The sequence below is a fragment of the Plectropomus leopardus genome, chromosome 6, assembly GCF_008729295.1.
Source record: "Plectropomus leopardus isolate mb chromosome 6, YSFRI_Pleo_2.0, whole genome shotgun sequence".
NCBI lineage: Eukaryota > Metazoa > Chordata > Actinopteri > Perciformes > Serranidae > Plectropomus > Plectropomus leopardus.
This window is the reverse complement of record NC_056468.1, coordinates 5,817,026-5,841,384: the sequence shown is the minus strand read 5'-3', so window position 1 is coordinate 5,841,384 and position 24,359 is coordinate 5,817,026. Positions and strand designations below refer to the sequence as shown.

The 24,359-nt window shown below is 38.4% G+C and overlaps 1 protein-coding gene across 1 annotated transcript; it reads left to right on the top strand.

Annotated features, from left to right (window-relative positions):
• The first annotated feature begins 2,354 nt into the window (after positions 1-2,354).
• Positions 2,355-23,130, top strand: zgc:110329 (uncharacterized protein LOC550500 homolog). Its single transcript, XM_042489060.1, has 8 exons — positions 2,355-2,639; positions 9,899-10,084; positions 13,288-13,362; positions 13,526-13,621; positions 16,830-16,946; positions 18,071-18,121; positions 18,477-18,593; positions 21,630-23,130. The coding sequence occupies exons 1-8, from the start codon at positions 2,553-2,555 to the stop codon at positions 21,963-21,965; spliced, it is 1,065 nt and encodes a 354-aa protein (XP_042344994.1). The 5' UTR covers positions 2,355-2,552; the 3' UTR covers positions 21,966-23,130.
• Positions 23,131-24,359: the final 1,229 nt, after the last annotated feature.

Sequence of the window (24,359 nt, the reverse complement as noted above, 5' to 3'; positions counted from 1 at the left end):
TTTAAACTCAATTATTTCTGAAAGATGTGAGGCCCTGCGTGTTGCCTTTGATGAGCTGCTGGGAGACCTAATGACCCCTCAGAATGTGCATGGGGTGACAGATTTAATTCTTTCAAAAAAGATCAATGAATATGCTGATGAGTTGGCCTTTGGGAAGATGAGGCTGCAGAACTTACTAAGCAGTGCATGATCAGTCATTCCTTTCTTTGCTAACTTATTCCCGTTCATGATCACCTTTCATTGTCTTTTCTGTCAAGATGGCGCTGCGGACAGCTGCCTCACGGCTGCCTTACATTGTTTTGACTTTGTTTTTATTGTCAGTTTATTTCTCTGCTGAGCTCTTTCACCAGAGATGAGCTCATGAGTCATGATCATCATGAAAACAACTCCAGCTTATTCATTTCCCACTTCCCCCCTGCAGAGAAGGTGATTGGTTGCAATCTGCTGTCTCTCCAGGGCCCACATGCCTCCAGGTCCCTGAGGTGGGCAGGAAAGATCGTAACTGACCTGTCCCACCCTGGACACAAACTCTCTGAAGCACTCTCCTCTGGAAGGAGGCTGCAGCCCATCAGGACCAAAACCTCCCATCACAATATCAGTTTCTTCCCCACATCAACCACATCAACAGAGACATCAACCAGGCCCAGGACCCCCACTGACTCAGACTCTTATCCTGATCCACTCTTGACATTATGCTTTGCATCAACAAACATCCCTATCATCTCCCCTCTTATGGATATTTTTGTACTTGGACTTACAGTACACTGTGATCTTTCACATCCTGCACAACCATACACTTAAAAACAGACATTTTAATATATATATCTTCACATATTCTTATATATTTTGGCGTACTCTGTTGTATTTTTTTTTTTTTTTTTTTTTTTTTTTTTACATATTATGTCTTATACATACCTTTGGACTGCTTTTATTGTTGTGCAGCAAATCACCAATTTAAATTTCTTGCATGTACAAACCTACTTGGCAATAAACCATTTTTTGATTCTGATTCTGAAAACTTAAGACTTTTACTCCACTACTGTTATTTTAATTGTTTCATGTCTTGTCGGGTGTTTATGTATTTTTTCTTTTCTTTCTTTATTTTAAGATTTTTGTGCATAGGGTAATTTGACTTTCAATCCTTTAAATACATTTTACTGATTGTACATACTTTAAGTTACTCTTAAGTTACATGTCTACTTTGATTGTTATTTGTGACACAATATTTTCACAGTGTGGTGTTAGTACTTTTACTCAAGTAAAGGAGCTACATACTTCTTTCAAATCTGCCTTCTGGTGATGAACCTTCTCTGATTCTGCTGGGACTAGCAGTGTCGGCAGGAATTGGAGGTAGATTACCATTCCATCACAGGTGAGTGCATGATGACTAAATGCTCTGTTGACAAAAAAATTTTGTCACTGGTCCTCTCCAGTATAAGGTCAGAGGTTGGGTCAGCCATGCTTCTTGCTCAAGGAGACACCATGAGTGACAATGTTTACATAGAAAGAGGGTGTCATAGAGACTCCAGTGACTCATCAATGTAACCTAATGACTGATGTGACTCATAGCTAGCTCATGCTTCTCTTTGCAACACACACAACGGAGTATATGCATGTGAGGGTGCACCAATACATTGCATCCACTAGTAATACCTCTTTCCAAAACAGAACAAATCAGGAGAAAATGAAATAAAAAACACCATCTTCTGAAGATGGGAATCTCAGAAGAAGAAACACTTGTGCTGATAATCACTTGGGTAAACACATGACCAGCTTTGCAAGTGTGTAAACCTATTTGTGAATGCATCAGTAATGTCACAAGGATGCCAAATATATCCAACAAGTGGTGGCAACAACTGATGCAACCTGGAGCAAAAGGGATTAGCTGTGCAATAGAAGTAATCCATTACAACCACTCTTAGACACTATTTTCTCTAGTTGTTCTTTTCAAATGCATGTTTATGTTTTGCTTTTTGTTTTTTTGTTTTAGCATATGAACAGTATGTATATGGGTCACATTGATGTCTATAGCTATCATGTCAGTTAATGTCCAAAAAGTAGTACTGCAATAAGAATTCCCACACCTTTTTTTGTCACTACAGCAATTTATCTAGCACTTTTGACCTTAGTGTCAAAATACAGGCTACTTTTCGATGTTTGAATTGGTTTATAATGTTATAATTTCATCATCAATAAATACTGAAAAAATAATGTAGCAGTATAATAGCTGAAACCAAACACAATGATGCCTCACATGAACTGAACAAGTTAAATCCAATTAATACCGAAGATGTGCGCACTGCCCCTTTAAGAATGTAGTCAAAACAAAGCGTGGACTGGCCGGCCGTACGGAAGTGGTTTTGTTTCGGTGGCTGCCCACAATAGTATGTGAGAAATGAGGGCTGCTATATATTTAAAATTCAGTTAGCTCTCTTAAATGATTTTTTTCATCTTCTTAACGATATTTAATGTTTCCTTATTATTATTTTGATATTGCCTAAACTAAACGAAGGATAGCTAGCTAGCTTGTAAGCTAGCTTCACTGAGCAGCCATGCCGTCCTACTCTGAATTGAGGAAAACCAACCACTTCTACTACTTTATCAAATTTACCTTAAATATCTACTCAATGCTCTTCTCGGTGAGTATCTGGTACATTCATTGACGTGAGCTTTCTATGTGCTATTAGTAAGTCTGAGCCACAACAGTGTCTGCTAATTGTAGTAGCCGCGAACCACCCAATAGCATCAGTGAGTCATCCACCAAACTTCATTCAGAACACTCGTGTTTTAAATTTCCTTTTTGCTTTTGGCACATACAAACATTTTAGATCGTTATATCAGGTATTTTACGAATATGTACGATCTACTGTACAAATCGGCATACACCCCCCAAAACGTACACTAGTCATTGGATTACAATCTCAGTTTTAAATACGAATTCCCCTCAACGTCTAAGGAATTTCCGTTTAATTGAGGTTAAAGCCTGAGGGGGGCTATACCTGAGACTTTATTGAAATTAATTGCCTTTTGTCGGATATGATGTATCCCGTATCTATCAGATGACTGTCGTGATTCGATTCTAAGTTATAAGTTATGACAACAACTTTTGTGTTTTTGTTTTCGAGCAATGCAATATAAAGTTGCCATATTTTCAAATGGAATTAGGTACGGAATTCTCTGGATACTAGCTAGCTGGTTAATGGTTAGCTTGCAAGATAGACGTTGCCACTTCAGACATCATGCATCTCGGTGGATTTTAATCTGATGTTGATTCAAGAATTCTGTGCAATTTTATAATAAAACAATATACTAAGGTATTGGTAATTGCATTTAGTACTGAGACAATACACAGCGATCACTGGCAGTCGAGCAGCACGGTGGTGCAGGGCGTTGGATCCAGTTTAAAGGGACGGTAATGTGGGTAAATAGATTTGCCGACAGAAAACAGGAGCAGGCTAAAAGGCGCTTTTGTTAGTCTTTCAATTAATCTGGGTTCATATTATGACTAAAATGAATCATACACTAATTACATATTTGTAATCAGAATAGTTCATACTGATGCCCACCTATATGAATTATTAACTTAACCTTGAAGATTAAGGTAAGGTTTTATAGTACACAGAGAAAATTATTCCAAAAATAAATATCTGGTCCAGAATTTCAATGCTCATCACTCCCCATACTTTTTAAATCTGACTGTAACATAAGAATATAGCAAATAAACAAATTAAAATTTTAGATTTCATCCAAAAATGCAAAAGTGTGTTAAAGCCATTATGGATGGGATGGCAAAGGTGAGGACCAGAGCAATCAAGGGTCACATCAAGCTAAGTATTTCAGTATTTCCCTACACTTAATAACAGAGTTATTTTTGTTATTAAGTCACACATATCTAAGGAAAGAAAAGTGAATCAGTTTGGTAAACTTGGTTTGTGACTGGAGTATTTTTGTATGCAACCAGGCACTTTGGCATTTAAGATGAGCTACTCATAGACCTAACTTTGATTGTATTTTTTTTTTTTTTTTTTACGATCTAGGGTTTAAGTTGGCATCCAGCTGCCACCTTAAATGCCTGACAAACCTTACCAGGCTAATGAGAAGTAACGCTGAGTATTGAGCACTAGTGCTTAATTGATTAGGTGTCAATTAATTGCCAGCTAATTTGATAATTGATTAATCTTTTTTAGTTATTTATTTTCAAAGAGTCAAAATTCTCTGATTCCAGCATTTTAGCAGTCTTTGGTAAACACTAATTGACATTTCTCACCATTTTATGACATTTTACAGACCAAACAATGAATTAATGAGAAAAATAATCAGATTTAACAATGAAAATAGACGTTCGCCCTAGTCGAGTGATCCTCAGCCCTCATCGGCCCTTTTACAAACCCCTGTGTTTTGTTTCTACCTCTCACCCCTACACTACTTTTATCTGCAGGAATGTTTTTGGAATAATGTTCAATTTGCACGGCTACCAATCTGCCCATCTGTGTGTGTTTGTCAGATACATACACCCTAAAGCACATTATTGAATATGACTCCAGAACATCAGTGGTTTGATTCCATTAGCACTCCAGAGTCCCTTTCATATGATCTGTCGCTCTTCTCTACTCTCTCTCCCTCCTACTGCAGTGATTTAGGACAGTGTGGCCCAGCTTAGCTCAACGGACAAAAGCTCGTCTAGCCTAAGGAATTGCCGTATAAATGGCGTTAAAGCGTATTCCAGTTAATCTAGACGACTAACCGAAATAAACCTGCATTATAATATAACAGAACACAATTTTCAAAAGCTGTAAAAAAAAAAGAAAAAGAAAAAAAAGTTTTTGACTTTTATGCTCCACAATTTAACCAATCAGAAGGGTCAGAGACATCTGGCCCTGTGGGCTTCATGCATGCTACTCTATGCCACACAATGCTTGCAGTACTACCAATCCAAATGGCCACCAGGCCCCCTCGAAGTCCACCAGGAAGCCGATTTTTCGTAGTGGCCAAACAGTGGGATTGCAGTTCCCCACTCTGTCAGGCGACGTCATTGGGCCAAAAAAACATTTTCCCATAGACTTACATTGAGATCTGTAAATTAGTGAATATGTTTTTTTGAGTAATTTTATCCCTATTCAAGTTAGCAGAGCGCTAAATGGGCCCAATAATGCGAAAACAGCGATGATCATCCGGGTAATTTCATACTTTGGAAACTGGGCTTTTTCCCATGATGTTGCATTGTTGTAAGAGTAGCTGTCCTACATGAAAGAGCAGTTTATATGTTGACTGTATCCAATGTTGGTTTGGTCTATAAAATGATGCATTGCTTGTTTATTGTAAAAGAATAAAGAAGAATTGTTTTAAACTGCATGCTGAATTGCAATATAGGTTTAATAAAGCCTGATTAGATTATTTTTTCATATCGTTCAGCTCTACTCTAGGCCCCAAGCTAACTTTGTGTAAACTATGTCAAAGCTATCTTTGCTGTTGTGATGATAAGTTTGGTAATGTAATTTATGTGGGATTTTTACATCAGGAATAAAGCTGCAGGTGTAAAGTGGGAATTACCTCATCTAGGGAAATTCAAATAGGTTTAGTTGATTATATTTTTCTCTTTTTCACCCACGGTTAGTTACAGTCATACTTTATCTTTCACATCCTACTAAAAGTGTCATGCATTTACATTTAGCATTGTATTAAGAGTATTACAAAAGAATGATTGCAAAAGCCATCCTTACCGTGAAGCAGGCTAGAACACATACAGTACTGGCTTTCTCATGGATTTATGTGTCTTGGCAAAGCGTCACTGTTCAGTAGTCATGAGCGCTGAACCAATCAGTATCAAGCTAACAAACACTTAAACTGCAAGGCATCCCTTCTGTCCCAGGATGACTGATTTAGTTCTTGCAGTATCAGGTATCAGATCCCTTTCTACGAAGTCTGCTACTCATTCTTATCTTCATTACTGCAGCAGTGATTATAGGAAGGATGACTTTAGATGTGGGATCCAAGCCAAATGTATCTGCCAGTGCTTTATGGAGGGCTGTGAGCAGTAAATGGAGTTGAAGTAAATGGACCCCACTCTTAAGGCAGATTCCCTCTGTTTCCAATTGAAAATCAATATCAATAGCAGGAAAGCACACACTGTTTTTTATTTCTCTTTTTGTAGCACTTGCATAAGTCAGATATAAACAGGGCTGCAACATACAACATACATAACTTACAGTTTTCAGCAGACACAAAGGGTTAGACTTTGTTAGTATTGCATTTTAATGTAATGCTCTTTACAGGGATTCACTGTGAGGCACTATGTGATCCAACACACTTGGCCACAGGATGCAGTGATGCAAAGTGTCAAAATACATTGACCTACTTGCTGCACTTAAATATTTCCATTTGATCATTCTTTATACAGAACATTTGTCAGGCAGCTCACTATTTTTTTTTTTTTAAATGTTTCATACTTTATTGATCCCAAGGGGAAATTTAGTTGTTCACTCTGTTGTCATATACAAACAGGACAGAAATACACACACATGCACAAACAGGACCTATACTTGCATTAAATTTTCAGAGATGTTAGAGTGAGGAGGCTGCTCATTGACAGGTACCCTGAATAGTTAGGGGTTTGGTGCCTTGCTCAAGGTCACGTCAGCAGTGAGGTAAACTGGCACATCTCCAGCTACCAGTCCACACTCCATACTTGGTCTGGATGAGGACTTGAACCGACGACCCTCCAGATCCCAGGCCATGTTCCCATAGACTGAGCTACTGCTGCCCCATAGTCACCTCACTAGTTAAGACCTTAAATTAAAAAAAAAAAACAACAAATAAAACAAAACAAAACAAAAACACACACACACACACACACACACACACACACACACACACACGCTTAAAAGAAAGAAAACATAGTTAAAGACTAAAACAGAGACTTCTAATCTTTTTGGCTTGTGACTCCTTATATGAAAAATGTGTCAGGTTTGGGCTGCTTGTCAAGTTTTTTATGTTTTTTATGTCTTGCAGTACTTCCAAAAAGTAATTCCTCCCCTGGACTTTTCAATTGACTTTGTTTAAAAAGTGCTTTAAACTAACTTTCTCTATATATTTGTCTGTCTGTCTGTGTATATATATTTATATATGTGATTTGTGTCTGTGCTGAACTTGTTTTTTCTTATTTCCTGCCCCATTAATCATCTTACAAACTCCCACATGTTGTGAGCCTTTGTATGGGGCAGATACAGAGGTTATAAAGTAGTTTAGTAGTATAAAGCAGTTAAAGCTTAAACAGCTGCAACAGTAAAATCCTGCTCACGGAATGGATTCAACAGTATTAACAATCTGTTGTTGTATTTGGATGTTAACTTAGGGAAAGGATCTGGGAATTTCTTTTGCCACTGTGTAGATGCCTGTGTAAGCGTAAAGCGAGACAGTGCACTGGGTGCACTTTGGAGGTCATCTTTGTTGTGTTGATGCAGTCATATTACACCAACACCACATTTTACCCCAACTTTTCTGCTTTCTGTGCGCCTAATCATTCTTTCACATTTTGTAGCTTTTACCCAATATGACCAGAGCACTCAGGGCAGCTGTGCTCATTTTGAGGGTTTGTGTACTCGGAACAAAAATACCTAAACCTGTGTGTATGCTAAAAACATCTTTTATTTTTGAGAGGTTGAGAGTTGTTGTGGAGCACAGTGTTGTGGAAAGAATGACCCCTGAATCCACACAAGTCAGAGTAGACAGGATAGTATTAGCTGTAAAGTCAGGGCATGGTCATTAGTATTGCATGATGCAAACCCAAAAATATCTGAACAGAACATTTCTTGCCATGAGTTTCGAGAGCAACAATTCAACTATGATTTGAATGTAATCAAGGAAAGAGAAATGAAATTGAAAGTGTTCTCTGCTTCAATCAGTTTCAAAGATATTGGAAGTTTCACTTGCAGCCATATATGAAAAGGTTTTTTTTTTTTTACCCATTCAACTTTTTTTATCTAAAAAGGATAAAATCTGTTGAGCTGTGTCTTTTTGAGTAGTTGTGATTGTCTCTGGAGTGATTAAAGTAGTTGTACATATATTTGACGACATATTCATTCATTCATTCATTCATTCATTGTCAGCATGTCGCCGCAATGGTCGCGGGGGGGGCTGGAGTCTATCCCAGCTGACATTGGACAAGAGGCGGGGTACACCCTGGATAGGTGGTCAGACTATCGCAGGGCTTTTGTGGACATATTATTATGAATAATTTTATGTGCAAGTCTCAACTGGATTTGTATGACTATCAACTGGAAGTCAGTAATGTAGAAAATGTGCGAAATCAAGAAGGGTACAGGGAGGTCACTTTAACAAAATCCTGATTAACTTGTTTTGGGCAGTTTTTAGTTAATTTTGAAAGTGCTGTGGTAGTACTATTAAACCAGGAGGTGGCAGCATAATCAAAATAACACTGAACAAAATGCTCCAGCTAACATCCTTAGTGTTGTGTCCAAAAAACCTTGACTTTCTTGCCAAGAATTGTCTATTGGCAGACTTTCGTGATGGCTTTCATCGCCATGACCTCCTCTGATAGATGATTATCCAATGCTCATCCTAAATATTGCACTGTGTCCTTGGCTGAATAACAGCCCCTTCTACATTTATCTTCATCTCTGGGGTCTTTCCTTGGTTTATTCTGGATTCAAAAAGATGGCTCCTGTTCTCCCTAAGTGAAGAGACAGCCTGTTGTAAGACAAATAAGCCAAAACATAACATTGTTTAGCCTCTGTGTCGTTCTCTTGTCCACAACTGCTGAATGTTTAAGAGACAGAAGAATACTTGAATCTTCATAGAGAAACAGGTCAGATGAACAGGCTTTCTGCATGCCATTAATGTATAATAGGGAAAAAAGTGGCACCAGGTCACTTTCTTGAGGGACACCACACCTTTTAGTTTTAGCTTTGTAGAAAGTCCCAATGACATCCACTATCTTTGTTTTTTCAGAGTGGTAAGAATGAACCCACTTAATGGCCAACTTACTAAACCCCATGGTGCCACTATTGTTGTTGGCTTGTTGCATACTGTGATGATGTCATCGCAGGTTTGTCGAGCACCCAATCAGGCGTCTTGGACTTATCCTGTCTGAATCTCCTTGCATGAGAGGGCAAGTTCCATCCATCGTCTTCATTTGCTGCATAATACCACTAAGTGGATATAGTTGCAGTTTATGTGGGCTGGAGCCTTATCCTGCCTTAAGAGGCAACAAATCCACTTAAAAAGAATTTCATTAGTCTGGATTTCAGTGGAGCATTTTGACGTGTTGTCGGAAACACCAATAAAACCACCAAACTTGCTGACTTTTATTAATTTCAAAAAAAGACTGAAAATATAAATAAGTTGAGTATGTATTGGCATTTGTCACTTTAACCTTTGAACTTGTATGTCAAAACATTGTATGGGCCACCATGGTACAGTTGGGTAGAGTAGGATACAAAGGGTAAAGAAAACAAAAAAAGTACTTTTACAAAAATAAAAGTACTTAAAAAACACCTTAACAATCTTGACTTTAAAAATAATAATAAAAAAATAGCATAAAGCTGGCACCCCATGAATGAAGGCAGTGTCCTTTCTGCAGTGGCCTCGGGATTGACACCAGCTTGTGGCCCTTTGCTGCATGTCGTCCCCCTTTCATGCTATTGATCTGTCCTATCTAGTAAAGGCTAGAATGCCAAAAAAATCTTTAAAAAATAATAATAATAACATAAAATAGTTAACTTTGTCTAATTTCAAGCTTCACTGCTACTACTACATCTCACAAGATGAATGAGAGCTATCTATAGTTCAAAATGCTCATCACTATTTATTCTTTATACTGAGGATTGTCAAGGATTTTGTCTCATTAACCCCCTCCTTCTCTTTCTCTCTCTCCCTCCAGCTGATGGGTCTTTGTGTGCTGTGTGTGGGGGTGTATGCCGAAGTGGAAAGGCAGAAGAATCGAACCCTGGAGGGTCTTTTCCTGGCCCCCGCCGTGGTGCTCATCCTGCTGGGCCTGGTGATGTTTACAGTGTCGGTGGTGGGCATGGTTGGGTCCCTCAGGGACAACAAGACCCTGCTGCATATGGTAAGGATGATAGAGAAAGAGGAGGGGGCGTGGGCACGACTGAATGTCTTTTAATGTTTTTCCATGATATGTGTGTGCACTTAAACTTCTTTGTTAAGGGGTAAGATTTAAATTTTGAGAATTTTACACAATTTGGGTTGTTAGCTCACTTACAAAATCAGGGAGATAATGCGTAATAAAACAGAAAATTATACATAAACATTTTTATATTTGTGTACAAATTACACACACATCAGAGCTGAGAAATCTAATTTGTGTTCAAAGTTTGCCCAACAGCAGCAGTTCATAAAACATGCAAATCCGTGATCACTTAGGATGCGTTATGATTTTTATTTTTTTCACCCGAAATGCAAAAGCACAGCTGTTGGTTTTGCCAATAACAGAAAAATAGCTCAGAGGGAGCAAGGATATATTATTCTGGTTGCTATGCAACTATCTAATTAGCTTTAGCTAAATACGCAGAACGGAAAAAGGGGATTAAAAGTTAGCAATAAAAAAGGAAGTCAGCGATGTCTCTGCTTATGCTTTGATGAAGAGGATGAGCGGTTCATTTCACACTGAAGAAGCCATAAAGTTATGTTCCTTTATGCGCTGATATTTTCTTCTCTCAGCACTTGTAGGTTGGTTAAGCTGAGCTTTTAAGTCAGTTTCCTTTCATTTTAAAAACTTGTCAGCAAGTATTCAATAAATAATGGCAGTTTTTATGGCCCCAATCAAAGTCCCATAATATTAATTTTATTTAATACTTAAACGCAAATCTGATTTACGCTTTGTGTCTTCCACCATTACTGCGGCGGCAAGTCTCAGGCTATTTTAACAGCAACAGTTCTTGCATGAAACATTAAGCTTTTGTTGTGTTTTGGCTTTTTGTTCACACAACAATGGCGTATAGGGGCCTTAAAACGCAAACTTTGGAAACAAGGTTCCAGAGTGTTATCTTTTGGTTCCAGAGTTGAATCTTTTACAACTCCTTCTGTTGCCATGTAAACTGGCAATGCATAAATCCTGTCAGAACAGTGACGAAACAGCTGTACTTCATTCGTGGTGTTCTTCTATGGTGTATCATTACAAAGTTACACCATCATCTATTGGCCTGGCATGCGGACTACGGCGTTTTTAGTTTTTGTTGCAGATCCTTTAACACGAGGATCGTTGTCACAATGTTATCATAATACAGATTTTTTTTTTTTTTTAAACGTAAAGGAAAGACTTATGTTTTTAGTTGTGCCTTTCTCATCTAAATGTGGCCTCAGTGTCTGCTGCTATCAGTTACAGCAACAAATGTCATTTTTTAAAATTATCTCAGCTGATAGATCATAAATTTTGGCATAAAATGTAGACATTACCAAAAAACAGTTGAGTTCCTTATGATTAAAAAAGTCACTCCTAAACTAAGCTGCCTGAGTTTCTGTTTGACAACCATGTTAACTTATGACTTTAAGCTAAATGGGTCTGTACTTTCTCGCAGTCATTTACATAAATTGCTGACATAGGTAAGAAACAGATATGGATGTGTTTAAAATTAATTAAAATAAAAATGAAGACATTTACAAGGACATGTTCCCCTCACAGTTTTAACAGCTGCTGTAACAACAAGCAACCATGATGTATTCGAGTCACCTGTTGGTTAAAACTCACTTGTTAAACTGAAACACGAGACAACATTGTACATGTTCTGTTTGTGATGCAGACCGAATGACGTTTACTTTATAGCCCTAGTTAGAGCAACTAAAATTATATTTCACAGTAACACCACAGTTAGTTGATTGAGTTAATTTATCCTGGGACCTCTGCAGTCTGTAGACAGGACAGTTAGCTCACTTTAGTTACTTTAATTAAAAGTCCTAATAACTCAGCTGATGTTACTCGTTTCACCATCAGTTTTTTTCCCCACAGCTGAAGTTTAACACATATAATGATAATAATACTATTGCAGAGGCAATAAGCCCTGGAGGCGATTAAACAATAGAAGTTAGTCAAAAATGCCAAACAAGGCCAGACAAGAGTTAAGGTAGCATTAAACAGGAGATTAACAGCAGAAATATGTTAGCAAAATACAGAATACAAAGAGAAGTTAAAGGATAGAATAAAGACAATTTAAAAGAGGACAGCACATTAAAGCAAATCTATATAAATGGTTTTAAGAAGTGATTTAAAGGAAGTCACCAATTCTGCTAGCCTTATCTCCTCGGGCAGGCCGTTCTAAACCTGATGGGCCCTGATGTCAAAGGCATGGTCACCTTTAGTTTTAAGCCTTGACTCTAGAACGGCCAGAAAGAACCCGCCTGAGGATCTGTATCAGTGAATCGCAAAAAACACTATTGTTGGAGCAGCCAAGAACTGCACAGGTTCCTCCTGTTCCTTGTCAAAAGTAACATAACATATAAAGTAAAGGCAAAAGTAGAAAGAACACTTCTTGCATTCAGATATGCCTGTATTGTGGGGGGACGCTTCTGGAGAAATGGCGACTTGTTTACTTCCAGTACGTCCCTGAATTCGTCTGTATTTGCCTATATGACACAATACGCACACACACACACTAACCAAACAAGCCTACTAACAAAACACTGATGGGCCGGTCAAAATATACAAAAAGAAGGGAAGACACCGAGACAAACCCACAAAAGATTTCAGGATCTGGGCTCTTCCCTCTCATCTATATAACTATAATAACTAAACCTTACAGAAATAAAGCTACAAAAATAGGTCTACCAATATAACAAAGGCAAACGTCTAATTCATATCAGCCACCACCATGCTGCTGCTGTCAGGGCTGGAGGATAGAAGAGAGTGGGCAAACAATGTTGATTAAATATGTATCTGTCACACTGAAATAACAAGCATAAACTGCTAAATTTGGCACACTGTATTGTCCACAAGCTACTAGCTGGTCTGGTTCAAAACTATTAAGTTATTCATATGATATGATACAATAAGTTTATTTTAGCCAAAACTGATCCATTATTGCTGGATCTGCCAAGATGATGCCTTTAAGATAATGCTATCTCTACAAGTATGTTATACTTGGAATACTACTACACTGTGTCATGGATGGATTTAAAAAGGGCAACTGCAAAAAAAACTTGGTAGCAATGTAAATGCAATGTTTCATTGTGTTGGTGCACCACTGTATTAAGTATTCTTGTACTAATAATTATTTTCCCTAAATGCTGTTTGAGTTTGTTGTCTTTGTCCCTCCACAGTTCCTCTGTGTTCTCTGTGTGTTGCTGCTTCTCCAGGCGATCGGGCTCGTCACGGCTCTCATCTTTGAAAACAAGGTACATTTTATTTGTGACTCATCTTCACACGTCCTGTACATTGTTATATGTTGCCCCCAAGGATAGCCATTAGCCACTTCATGATAGCCTTTAAACTGCTTCACTGCACTTTATGATTGGCATCATCTTTGTCAACACTTCTGCTCTGTGTCTCTGCCTTTAGACGTCTGCCTTGTTTCAGAGCAGTATACGAGAAGGAATTAAACACTACTACGATGATCTGGATTTCAAAAACATCTTGGACTACGTGCAGCAAAAGGTAGTTTGATATTCTTTCTCATAAATAAAAACAGTGGAAATTTTCTTTGGAAGATACATTTCTTATATTTGTGGACAGTATAATTAATACAATTTGAATACAAATATTGTTGTAAAATTATGGTATTATTTGGTATGTTTGTGATACATAGATGCAGGATAAAAAAGTGGGCTTATACCAACAAAGGGGTTATTATCTAAAGCTTGATGCTCTCACAAGAATTTATTATGCATTATTCAGAGCTCTAGCAATGACAGATTTGTGATCTGTCTTTTGTTTAAGTCAGATGGTCACACAGATTTGTTATCCTGCATTTTAATCTAGCCAGATCAGCACCAAGCTGTTCATTACATATCACAGATGACATGATTGTTTGAATTAGTATTATCTGTTTCTAATTATCTATTTCCAATGACACTATTGGAATAGTCAGTCTGCTTTGTCACATTTCTTACAGTCTTGGCTCCAATGAGAACGAACAAAACAAACAAAAGCCTGGTCTTACTGAAAGTTAGTATTTATTTATAGCCACTAGTTACTTTTCTCAGATGTAATTGAAATACTTTATGGCATATAAAAATGATCAGTTACTAAAAAGTAACAGTAACTGTTGCATTACCTTTTAATAGCTGCCTCCATTCTCTTATTAAACATCTAGTGTGTAGGATTTAGTCACATTTAGCTGTGAGGTCTCAGATTGCAAGCAGCTGAGACTTTTCTTGTGTGCCAAGGGTGTAGGAGAACTACTGTGGCCATTGCAAAAACGCTAATGTTCCTACCTAGAGTGTTTGGTTTGTCAGTTATGGGCTACCGTAGAACAACATGGCGAACTCTGTAGAGGAGGACCCACTCAGGATGTAGATATAAAAGACTCATTGTAAGCTATGAAAACAACAATTCTTAGTTTCTGGTGATTATAAACAAATGAAAACAAAGCTATGAATGTTATATTCTGTTTCTGCCAATAGATCCCCCTAAATCCTACACACGGCACCTTTAAGGTTAACATTGCTTTATTATTTTAGTGTTGCTGAGGGGTAGCACAGCCACCAAATATTAACTGCAGGCAGGCCGTCAAAACAACAAACACAAGCCGGTTTTTACTTTTTGGTGTAGTAAAAATAAGAACAACTGTTTCTTAGACATTTGACAGTAATTTGTTATGAAGATAAGCTTAATGAAATAGAAGTGTTGTTGCTGTAAGGCAGGACAACTCATGATGCACAGGTCGACCAGCGGGTATCACAGTGTTACGATAAATGTTAAGTTATTAACTTAAAGAAACATTGTGCGCAATTGTCCACCTTCTACCTTCTCTTCCCCTCTCTAGCCCTTTTCATATTAACCCTTCAATGTGAGAATTTCACGTCAATATGCTGCCTCGCCATTCTGTATAAAAGGTACAATTGTGGAATGACCGCCACTTTCAGCTGCCACGGGAGGTAGAAACAGTGCAGAAATGGTGTATGTATGTATGAACAGCACAACCAGCAGGATGGGCTCATGGGCTAGGAGGCTGTGCAGTTTGACGACATGTTATGCATACAACCCATCACAGGAGATTTAAAAAGTAGCTGTTCGCAGTCAGCAGCTAACTCAAAGAAGAAGAACAGAGGCCAGAAATGTCAGAAAATTTAGAAAACAATTAGATTCTGGAGCTCCTTACCCTCCAAGCAGAGGACAACATCAGCCGTCATTTAATGGAGACAGTTGATAAATGTTATTGCCATGATATTATTGTTTAGAAAGTGCTGCTGACGCCTGTTAAATGTCACACCAGAGGCTGAAGCTGTTGTCTTTCACGTCAAGCTGGTCACACCTCTTTAATTCTGCGATGCCGGCATGCTGTCAAAAATTGCATACTGGAACAAAATGATGCTGTCGGTATTATTTCTATGTAAAAATACAACAAAGGCATGAAAAAGGGTTGTAGCAGCTCTGTAGCACAGTCTCTGTGTAAAAAGGGCTCCTGTCTCTTGCAAACACATACACACACACACACACACACACAGGAGGGAGAGACTGAACAGTGCTCACCTGTAATACATTAGTCCACACGACTGACCCCTTTATACCCTCATGATACATTACAATTTAATGGCATACTGAAGCTATCCAATAAGACAGGAGCTGTCAATTTTTTGGGCTATTTTCAAGCCATTAGCCATCTTGATAGTGATTTGGCAGTTTCAATACCGAGCTAACTACCTGATCTGTCAGGTAAAATAACAGGAGCTGTAATGTGATTTCTCACAATTATGGCTCTTGTAGCTGGATCAAAGATGGTTCTTTAAAGAAGGTCAGACCACTCTACATTATTTTGCTTTTCAAAAACATACAAGGAAATCTCAAGGCATCTGTAGAAAAGATAAATTGTGTGTGTTTGTCTAGCTGGGTGGACTGGTTGGAGCCGTAAACAATAAATCTATAGAGAGAATTAATGAATTAAAGGCAAATGCTGAAAGTGGTTGTTTTGAAAATGTATCATGTGTACTCTATATGAGGTACACATTTAATCTGAGCAATAACTGACATTAGTATTTTCTCCACTAAAGCATAAACTGCAGGTTTTTTTCTTGAACTTAAAAACAAATTGGCTGTAATTGGGTCTTTAATCTTTGGCCATGTGCCTTTTCCATCAAGGGATACTTGCTGTTTTTTTTTCATCACCTACGTCAACAGAGATGGCAAAAAATCCTGCTTCCTGCCTTGTGTCGTCCATTGTAGTGTTTCTTTTCCCCACTGCTTATAAAAATGTCTTATTTGCGCAACTAGTGTGGTTCCTGGCAGCATGCGGCTGAGGTCAGGCAATCACAGAGATAAAGATGTCCTTCATGGTCTTTGAGAGCTCTCAAAACGTTGGACCCTTGATTGATTCTTCTCTGTGAAGTGCTTAAAAGTGATAGCCTTTAATTGACTGTAAGACCCTCTGCAGTTTTCCCCTGCACATTGACTTCAGTTTGCTGTAGAAATTGGATGTACATAGAGACATTGTCTCACTGCGTGATAATTAGGAAGCAGTGCGAGTGAGCTCTGAGGTGAAACAGGTGTGGATTTCACAGCAGAAGCTGTATGGGTTGTTTCACTTCTGAGAATTAAATCAACTAAAGCTCATCGTCGGTTCACATTTTAACTTGGGATGACCCTTGGTTTTGATAGCATGCTTTCTTTTCTAATTGCCTTGTCTTTGAACTGTTTTGTCTTCCAGTTTTCATGTTGTGGAGGGGACGAGTATAAAGACTGGGGGGTCAACCAGTACCATTTCTGCAATGGGACTGGTCCTCTAGCCTGTGGGGTTCCTTATACCTGTTGTGTTCGCGGCAAGGTGAGTGCTGTAAACACACATAGAACAAACAGTCTGTCATGTAAAAATTCACATAAAACATCAGCATCAGTTTTTGGCAGTGCTTTCTATAAATGCTTTCACCCATGTCTTTCAGTTCAGTTCAGATAGGATCATTGTTGTTAGGGCCGCAGGATGTGGAGAAAATCAAATATCACAATATTTTTGACCAAATATACAATAATGACATTGTGACTATATTGTATACCAAAAAATCTGACAAGTTAATCATACTTAAAATAATCTTATTATATACTGCCTTGAAACAATAAAGTAAATATAAATCTTAATTTGTCTTTATTTTTTATCTAAGAGACCCTTGAGCTGTGTTTACTCGCATTATAATACCATTATGTTAACATTTTATCAGTGGCATAAAATGGTCTTGAAATAACTTTCATTTGTCGCAAGTATTTCTGGGACAATATATCTCCAACAAAAGTAGTTATTGTGACAGGCCTCGTGGGTATCAAAGTATCCATGATGTTAACATCCTGTTTGGTATTCCCAGTCCCTGTTGATAAATGTTTAAGATCTAAAAATCATGCACTGAGTTAGTTATGTTTCCTGCTTTATCAAAACCCAGAAGAGACACTTATTATCTACACATCAGAGACGTGACAGACTGTGTGAGAGAAGTGTCTGGTATAAAGCTTTTGGGAGAGTCCTCTCTTTAAATGAAATGTTAGTCCCTCATGGCCTCCTCCACCCTCTAAATGCCTCGTATTGCTCCTGTCCCTCAGCTCAAAGCACTGATACTGTCTCAGGAAGCAGTGGAGCTGTGCAGGAAGAAATTAATGACAGAATCATCCACTACTCTCACACACCCACACACACACACACACACACACACACACACACAGCGTGGAGATAGAGATGATTAGGAAAGCTGAACATTGGCCAGGTTTCTGCTGTTATCGGTCCCTACCTGTCAGGGCTGCAGCCATTTTAAAAACACTTAAGTTCACGCTCCAGCTGGCAGGGGACAAGAACACCCCCTTGTGAGGAGCTTTACTTCCACATATGTCCCCATGGTGTTGTCTCTCCTCGTCTGAGCTTTATTGAAGTCATGTCTCAAACTCTCTAAATCTCAACTCTTTGCACAGGTAGGAGAGGTCATCAACACTCTATGCGGCTACCAGACTCTGGAGCAGCAGGTGAGAGGAACAACTGATAATGTCTGGTGTCACAGCACAAGACAAGTTACCACTTTTCTTTCATCATATGAGAGCTGCAACACTTAATCGATTGAGAAAATATTTGTTAGATTTATCAATAGCGAATAAAATAGCTGCTTCAGCAGATCTTCACTGTTATCATGTTAAACATTGGTTTGCAGGTTCCAGTAAAGTCTGAAATGCTCATTTGTATGTTTTCTCCTCTTCCAGCATTGGACTACACTAGTTCAACTTGCTGGATTCTTTTTTTGTTTTTCAGTAAAGCAGTGACGGTTGAGTTTGAGTTTGAAACTGAAACTTTCCTCTTGTTGTCTTCCTCTGGTCTGTGCATCAGCGTGAATCCCTGCATGAGCTGATCCATGTGCGAGGCTGCATCCATGCAGTCAACCTCTGGATGAGTGACAACATTGGAATAACCATTGCACTCTGCTGTGCCATTGGGCTGCCCCAGGTAATTTAAAACTCATAGCACCGACTCACTGACACCGAACTGGGTTTGAAGCCCTCTTTCCAACTAAATGCACCTCTTCAACTTCGCCTCGATATTTGAACCGTGAACTCCCCACTTCCAGTGAAAGTTTCTGGCATTTTAATTTTCCTAACAACACTGCCTGGCAAATAATTTCCTCTACTGCATAAAAAACTGATTTAACACTGCCAGAATACTTAACTATGTTTGCAAAAAACACATTGATTGTGTTGTAACTTTTCAAAAACTTGCTTCAGGTTCTTGACAGTTTCATTACTTTATACCTCATGGTAAATCTCAATTTGTCTCCTACACATTACAGTGTCCACAAATCTTCCCATGCATACATTTAGACTTTGCGGCCCCCTCACAGTGGAGTAATTACAATCATTACTCTCTAAACAGCTGCGTAAATAGCATCGGTTCTTTGTAACTTTTCCAGAATAAATTGTAGCTCATACATTTTGTCCGATTGAAATAAAAACCTACTCACTTGCAGTTAATAGTGCTTTCACACTACTGTTTCTGGGAGAGAAATCCAAGGTTTCTACTTTTTGCCAGTACTAATTTCAGCATATTTTTTTTCCAGTCATTTGAATTGCTGTGGCTTATGTCCTCCCGGGTCTGACTTCTGTCATTGTTTTGATCCTGTAAATAAGTGTTCACTTTTTCTTACAGAGTGAGACTCTGCGTGTGGCGGTAGCTGGTAGGTTTTCGTGGGTCCTTGAATGCAGAACAGGTGGATTTTTTTTTCCTCAGCTGCAGTTTGTTGAGTTTGAGTCAAGGTTTGTGGTCAGAACAGTCAGGGCTGATCAGATCAAATCAATGGATTAAATAACAGAATAATAGGAGCAGTTGCCACAGAAGCGAGTGAAAGCCAACTATAAAACCCTGCACTACACGTGAGGTGCACAGTTTCCAAGGTAACGCAGCTGATCTTATGTTAAGTAGTTTGGAGAACACTAAAATGAGAGCACTGTGGTTCTAAGACAGCAATCAGCCAGGCTAATAATATGTCGCCCCTACTGTTTTGGATATTGAGCTTCTATGGACCACGTAAAAGCTTGAATCATAATATAACTTGGATCAGGTTATTTTTCGTCAGTGCTGTGTCAGACTGTGAGCTCTCAATCCACTGGCTGTGATAGAAGGTCAAGATTTTATGACACTTATCAACAGTACTGCAGCTGGGTTTCATGCAGTGTTTGTTATTGCACCTAAAATGAAGAACACCTTCACTAATGTCATAAAAGTTATTACACACACAAAATATGGCAATAATCATATAGGAAAAATCACAGTGGTGCTTTTATTAAAGAGGTTATTTTTTTGGCCCCGGTTTGAGTGCTTTAATCGTGGGCGTCTGCTGATACTAAATTTTGATTAAATATATATCTGGCAGGCTGAGTAGCCTCGGCTATCATTTCGATCTGACGCACTTTATTTTTTATAAGCTGTGTGATCCAAATACTGACGGCCCCTGGTTCAAAGCTATTAAGTTTGTAAGCTTGAATTATCGATCTGATACGATTGAAAGATTAACCCGGAGAATGTGACTCCTGAAATTGATGTGAAGCAATCCGCCAGAGAAAAGACCCATCATAATATAAACACTGTCCAACAGCCAGTCAACTCTATCAGAGGGATTTTTATTTTACCTCACCAACAGTCTTTGGCTGAGAACACACACTGGACACACACCAGACAGCATCAAAGTCTAATTTTGGCCCGCCATCAAGTTACTCATGCAATAATATTAACCCTTTAACACCTGGATCGACATCTGTGTTGTTGTGCTGCTTTCAGGTGCCTTACAGTAGCATTTAAACCTCAACCTTAAACCCAAGAAAATTGGTTTGATTTCTTTCAAAAACATTTTTTAAGGAAATTATCTAAAAATTAACTATAAGGGGGTTGTTGTCAAAAAATGGGGGAAATGTCCAGAACAGTATGTTAATAATTCTCTTAATTACAAATTTATGTTACAGAAAACAGAAAAAAAAAATTGAATTTTGACACTCTCTTGAGGTCATTGTCTTGTTTTTTGTTTGTAGTTTTTTGGTATTTTTACCTCTTTTTTTTGGACTTATCATCAGGCAATTTTCTGATAACTTTTTATTAATTTCAGAAGCAAACTGGTGTCCACAGTAGTACGTGGGTTTAAATGTTGCAACGAAATTGTGTATAAACCTATGTCACATGGAAAAAAAGTTTTTAGAAGGGCTTTGGAAAATAGCATTTTGATGGTAAAACATACTTACTTTCACAAAGATTAACTGTAAGGATGCAGAATGATATAAAAACTTTTTTTAAAAAAAGTAAAATAAAATAATGGAGATGCCTTTTAAGGTCTCACACATCATTATGGTCTGTGATAAATAATTTCACTCTTAGATTGTATGTTTCACTGCCAAAGTGCACACTGGGAGTTACCCTTCTACTTATTAGTACCAGATAAATTCTAATGTAAAGTTGTAAAGTGACTCTCAATAAAAATAACTATGAGTCAAGTGTGTCTATGGAGAAATAAGTGATATTTTTACCTCCAGAAACAGAGGTGCCCAATTTTTTGCTTCACTTTTCACAACTCTGTAGTATCTCATCCTATCACTGTAGCTAGTCTCAGTCCATGTGACTAAAGTTGTAAGCAGAAAAGGCGGACGATCAGTACCAGCATGCGTACGGTAGTTTTCTTGTTTAACTTGTTTTCCCTGCACATTACTTGATTGAGTGATTTAAAGTCTGATACTGAAATGATAAATGAGTCAATAAACAAAAATTTCTGGCAATTCATGATATTAAATCAAGACAAATCAACTTTATTTATACAACACATTTCATACAGTGTAAGCTCAGTTTGCTTCACACAAAACAAATATGCACAAAATAAAATAAAACTAAATTAATAATAATAACAATTATGAAAAATAATAAATGAATCAAAAACAACTGTTTAAAAAACAAAAAAACAGAAGCATTGAGAGTTTTGTGTTGACAAGCTCCCATGTGTTCCTGCAGCTGCTGGGCATCATCCTGAGCTGCGTCTTCTGGAACCTGCTGGTAGACATGAGCGAGTCGGCCGACATGGTGGACTTCAAGCTGAAGAAGGCCGAGGTCAACTACAGTGAGCTGGACCTGGCCGGTGCCGGCTGGTGCATGTGTCTGCCGAGGGACGGCGGCTACCTCCCCGTCCCCGCCGCCGAGCCCGACCTCGACCCTATCGACGTTCACCTGGAGAAGCTCAAGAAGCAGCAGCCGCGCACACACTCCCAGCTCCGAGAACTGCAGCAGTCCAGATCGGCCACAGGGCTGGACGAGGTCGACGTCGGCCGCAAGCAGAAAAGGGAACACTGAGCGTTCTTTTTAACCCTTTCTTGCCTTTTGGGTTTGCCTTTTTTTTCTGTCATTGTAATCATTTGTTGGAGTTGTGTTGCACTACTTAACAGTTGAACCTGTCAGTCATTGGATCAAAAGGAATTTGGTCAGCTAAAGGGATCAGAAGTACTTTAGCACTTTGTTGAGGAATTTGTTTACAGTAAAAAAAAAAAAAAAAAGAAGGAACAACATGCAACATTGGCTTTTAAGATAAAAACATTTCTTTTGTCTTGTTTGTGGAAGTTGATATTCAAAGATTTTATGGCATTATGTCACATTTTATTTCTTCTTTTTTTAGCCTTTGAAATTGAGCTATGTCTCATGTGCTAAAGCTTACCTCAGGCTGTTTTGACAATAGCCCAGTAGTCAGAGGACAGTACTATTTGGTGTGTAAATTAATGGTAGCTTGAAAAGACGTTTTTCAGTGTCAGAGAAATAGGAATAGCCAAGTATGTCTTGCGTGTAGCGTCTGTGACGGATGTATACAGTTTGTGCATTGTTTGTTTTTATGATGATTTCAATTTGATTTTGTGCAATCAGTGTACATTGTAAGACTGGTAGTTGTGGAATAACATGGGATGCATGTTTTGTACTGTATATAAAGTAAGGAAAAAAAAACCTTAAGTTTACATGTTAAGGCGTGTGTCCATATAGCATTTTTCTCTGGCAGAAAGGCACTACACAGACGAGCTTTAAACACTAACGGTGATAAAAGCACAACACTAACCAGCAACACTCAGTGTCTGGCCGATCCTCCTCGACAGATGGGCTTTTCTGGAGCTCACAAAAAAAAGTCGGAGAGCTCTGAAGAAGATGCTGGGTGCTGCGCTTTTTCATTAGGCCGCTGCATGCAGCCACTATATGCTTTCTCCTCCTTGGAAACAATTGAAAAAAAAACGCTACATGGACACTCAGCCTTCAGCTCTCATCAGGGGGGCTTCAGTCTATTCCATTTTTAAACAAAACTTTTTATTCCATCTTTTAATGGAACAACTAAAGGGATTATCCAGACTACAAATCCAGTGACAGGCTACTCTATGATGGTTTTTTGTATCTGAGTTATGCACTGTTTTGAGCTTCCCCCTAGCTCCTGCCTTGTATCAGCACTACTGTTCTTGTCAATAAAGCTGAATTTGTCTACTGAGTTTTGTGCTATTGTTTTGCATATCAGCAGACTGGAGACGCCATAACTGCAAAGTGAAACATTTGTCCTGTTTACAGAGAGGTTTATTTGTCATTTGGTAGTTTACAACTTAGGTGGATTAGGAGGCAATGGGCTCCTGAGCACAGATATGTAAATGGCCCCACCACCTGTGCTGCGCAGGAGTGAAACCCATGCAGGCACACTGAGGTGATTTTGCCTCTTTTTGTGTTTCTGCAATAGCTGTGGCTTGGGCATTACATTTTGGGTTTGTTCATACATCTGTCCCATTCTCAAGAGCACCTTGAGAAAACCTCTGTAAATTTGGCACAAATGTCCAGTTCCACTCAGCAATAAACTGATTCAATTTTGGTGGTGATAGGTCAAAGATCGAGGTCACTGAGACTCCGTCTCTCTTATTCTTGATTTGTGATTAAAGGTGAAGGTCACATTATTTTTTTTTTTTTTCAAATATGGCACAAACACCCACTTAAACTTAGGCTAAGTAGAAATTAGTGGTCAAAGGTAAAGGTTGCTGTGATCTTGTGTCCATCCCACTCTTGTGAACATGATATCTTTACACTTGGCACAAATGTCCACTCAAGGATGAACTGATTAGATTTTGGTGGTCAAAGTGAGCACGACATCCCACAAAGACCTTGAGAGAATTTCTTCAAATTCGGCACAGACATTCACTTGGACTTACAGGTGGGTTGATTTAGATATTGGTGGTCAAAGTCAAGGTCACTGTGTCCTTGTGTCCACCCCACTATTATGAACATAATAGGCATCTAAGGCATAAGGGGAATATCTTCACATTTGGTACAAATGCACACTTAGACTCAATCATGAACTTATTAAATTTTGGTGGTCATAGGTGAGGATCACTGTGACTTTGCATTTGTTTCATTCCCATGAACACGATCTCTCACAAACACCTTGAGGGAATTTCCTCAAATTTTGCATAAAATTTCAGCTTGGACTCAACAATGACCTGATTTCATTTTGGTGGTCTAAGATCATAGGTCAATTTCAATATAACTTCACAAAACATGTTTTTGGCCATAAGAATTCATATGCTGATTATGAAAAAAAAAACAAATTTTTGCTAATGATTAGGTGATGACATTTTATTTTCAAAAGGTTAAATGTCAGCTTCACTGTGCGACACTGTCACATACGCATAGTTTATGTCAGAGGGTTCTAAAGTGAAATAACCTTAAAAACTCAGC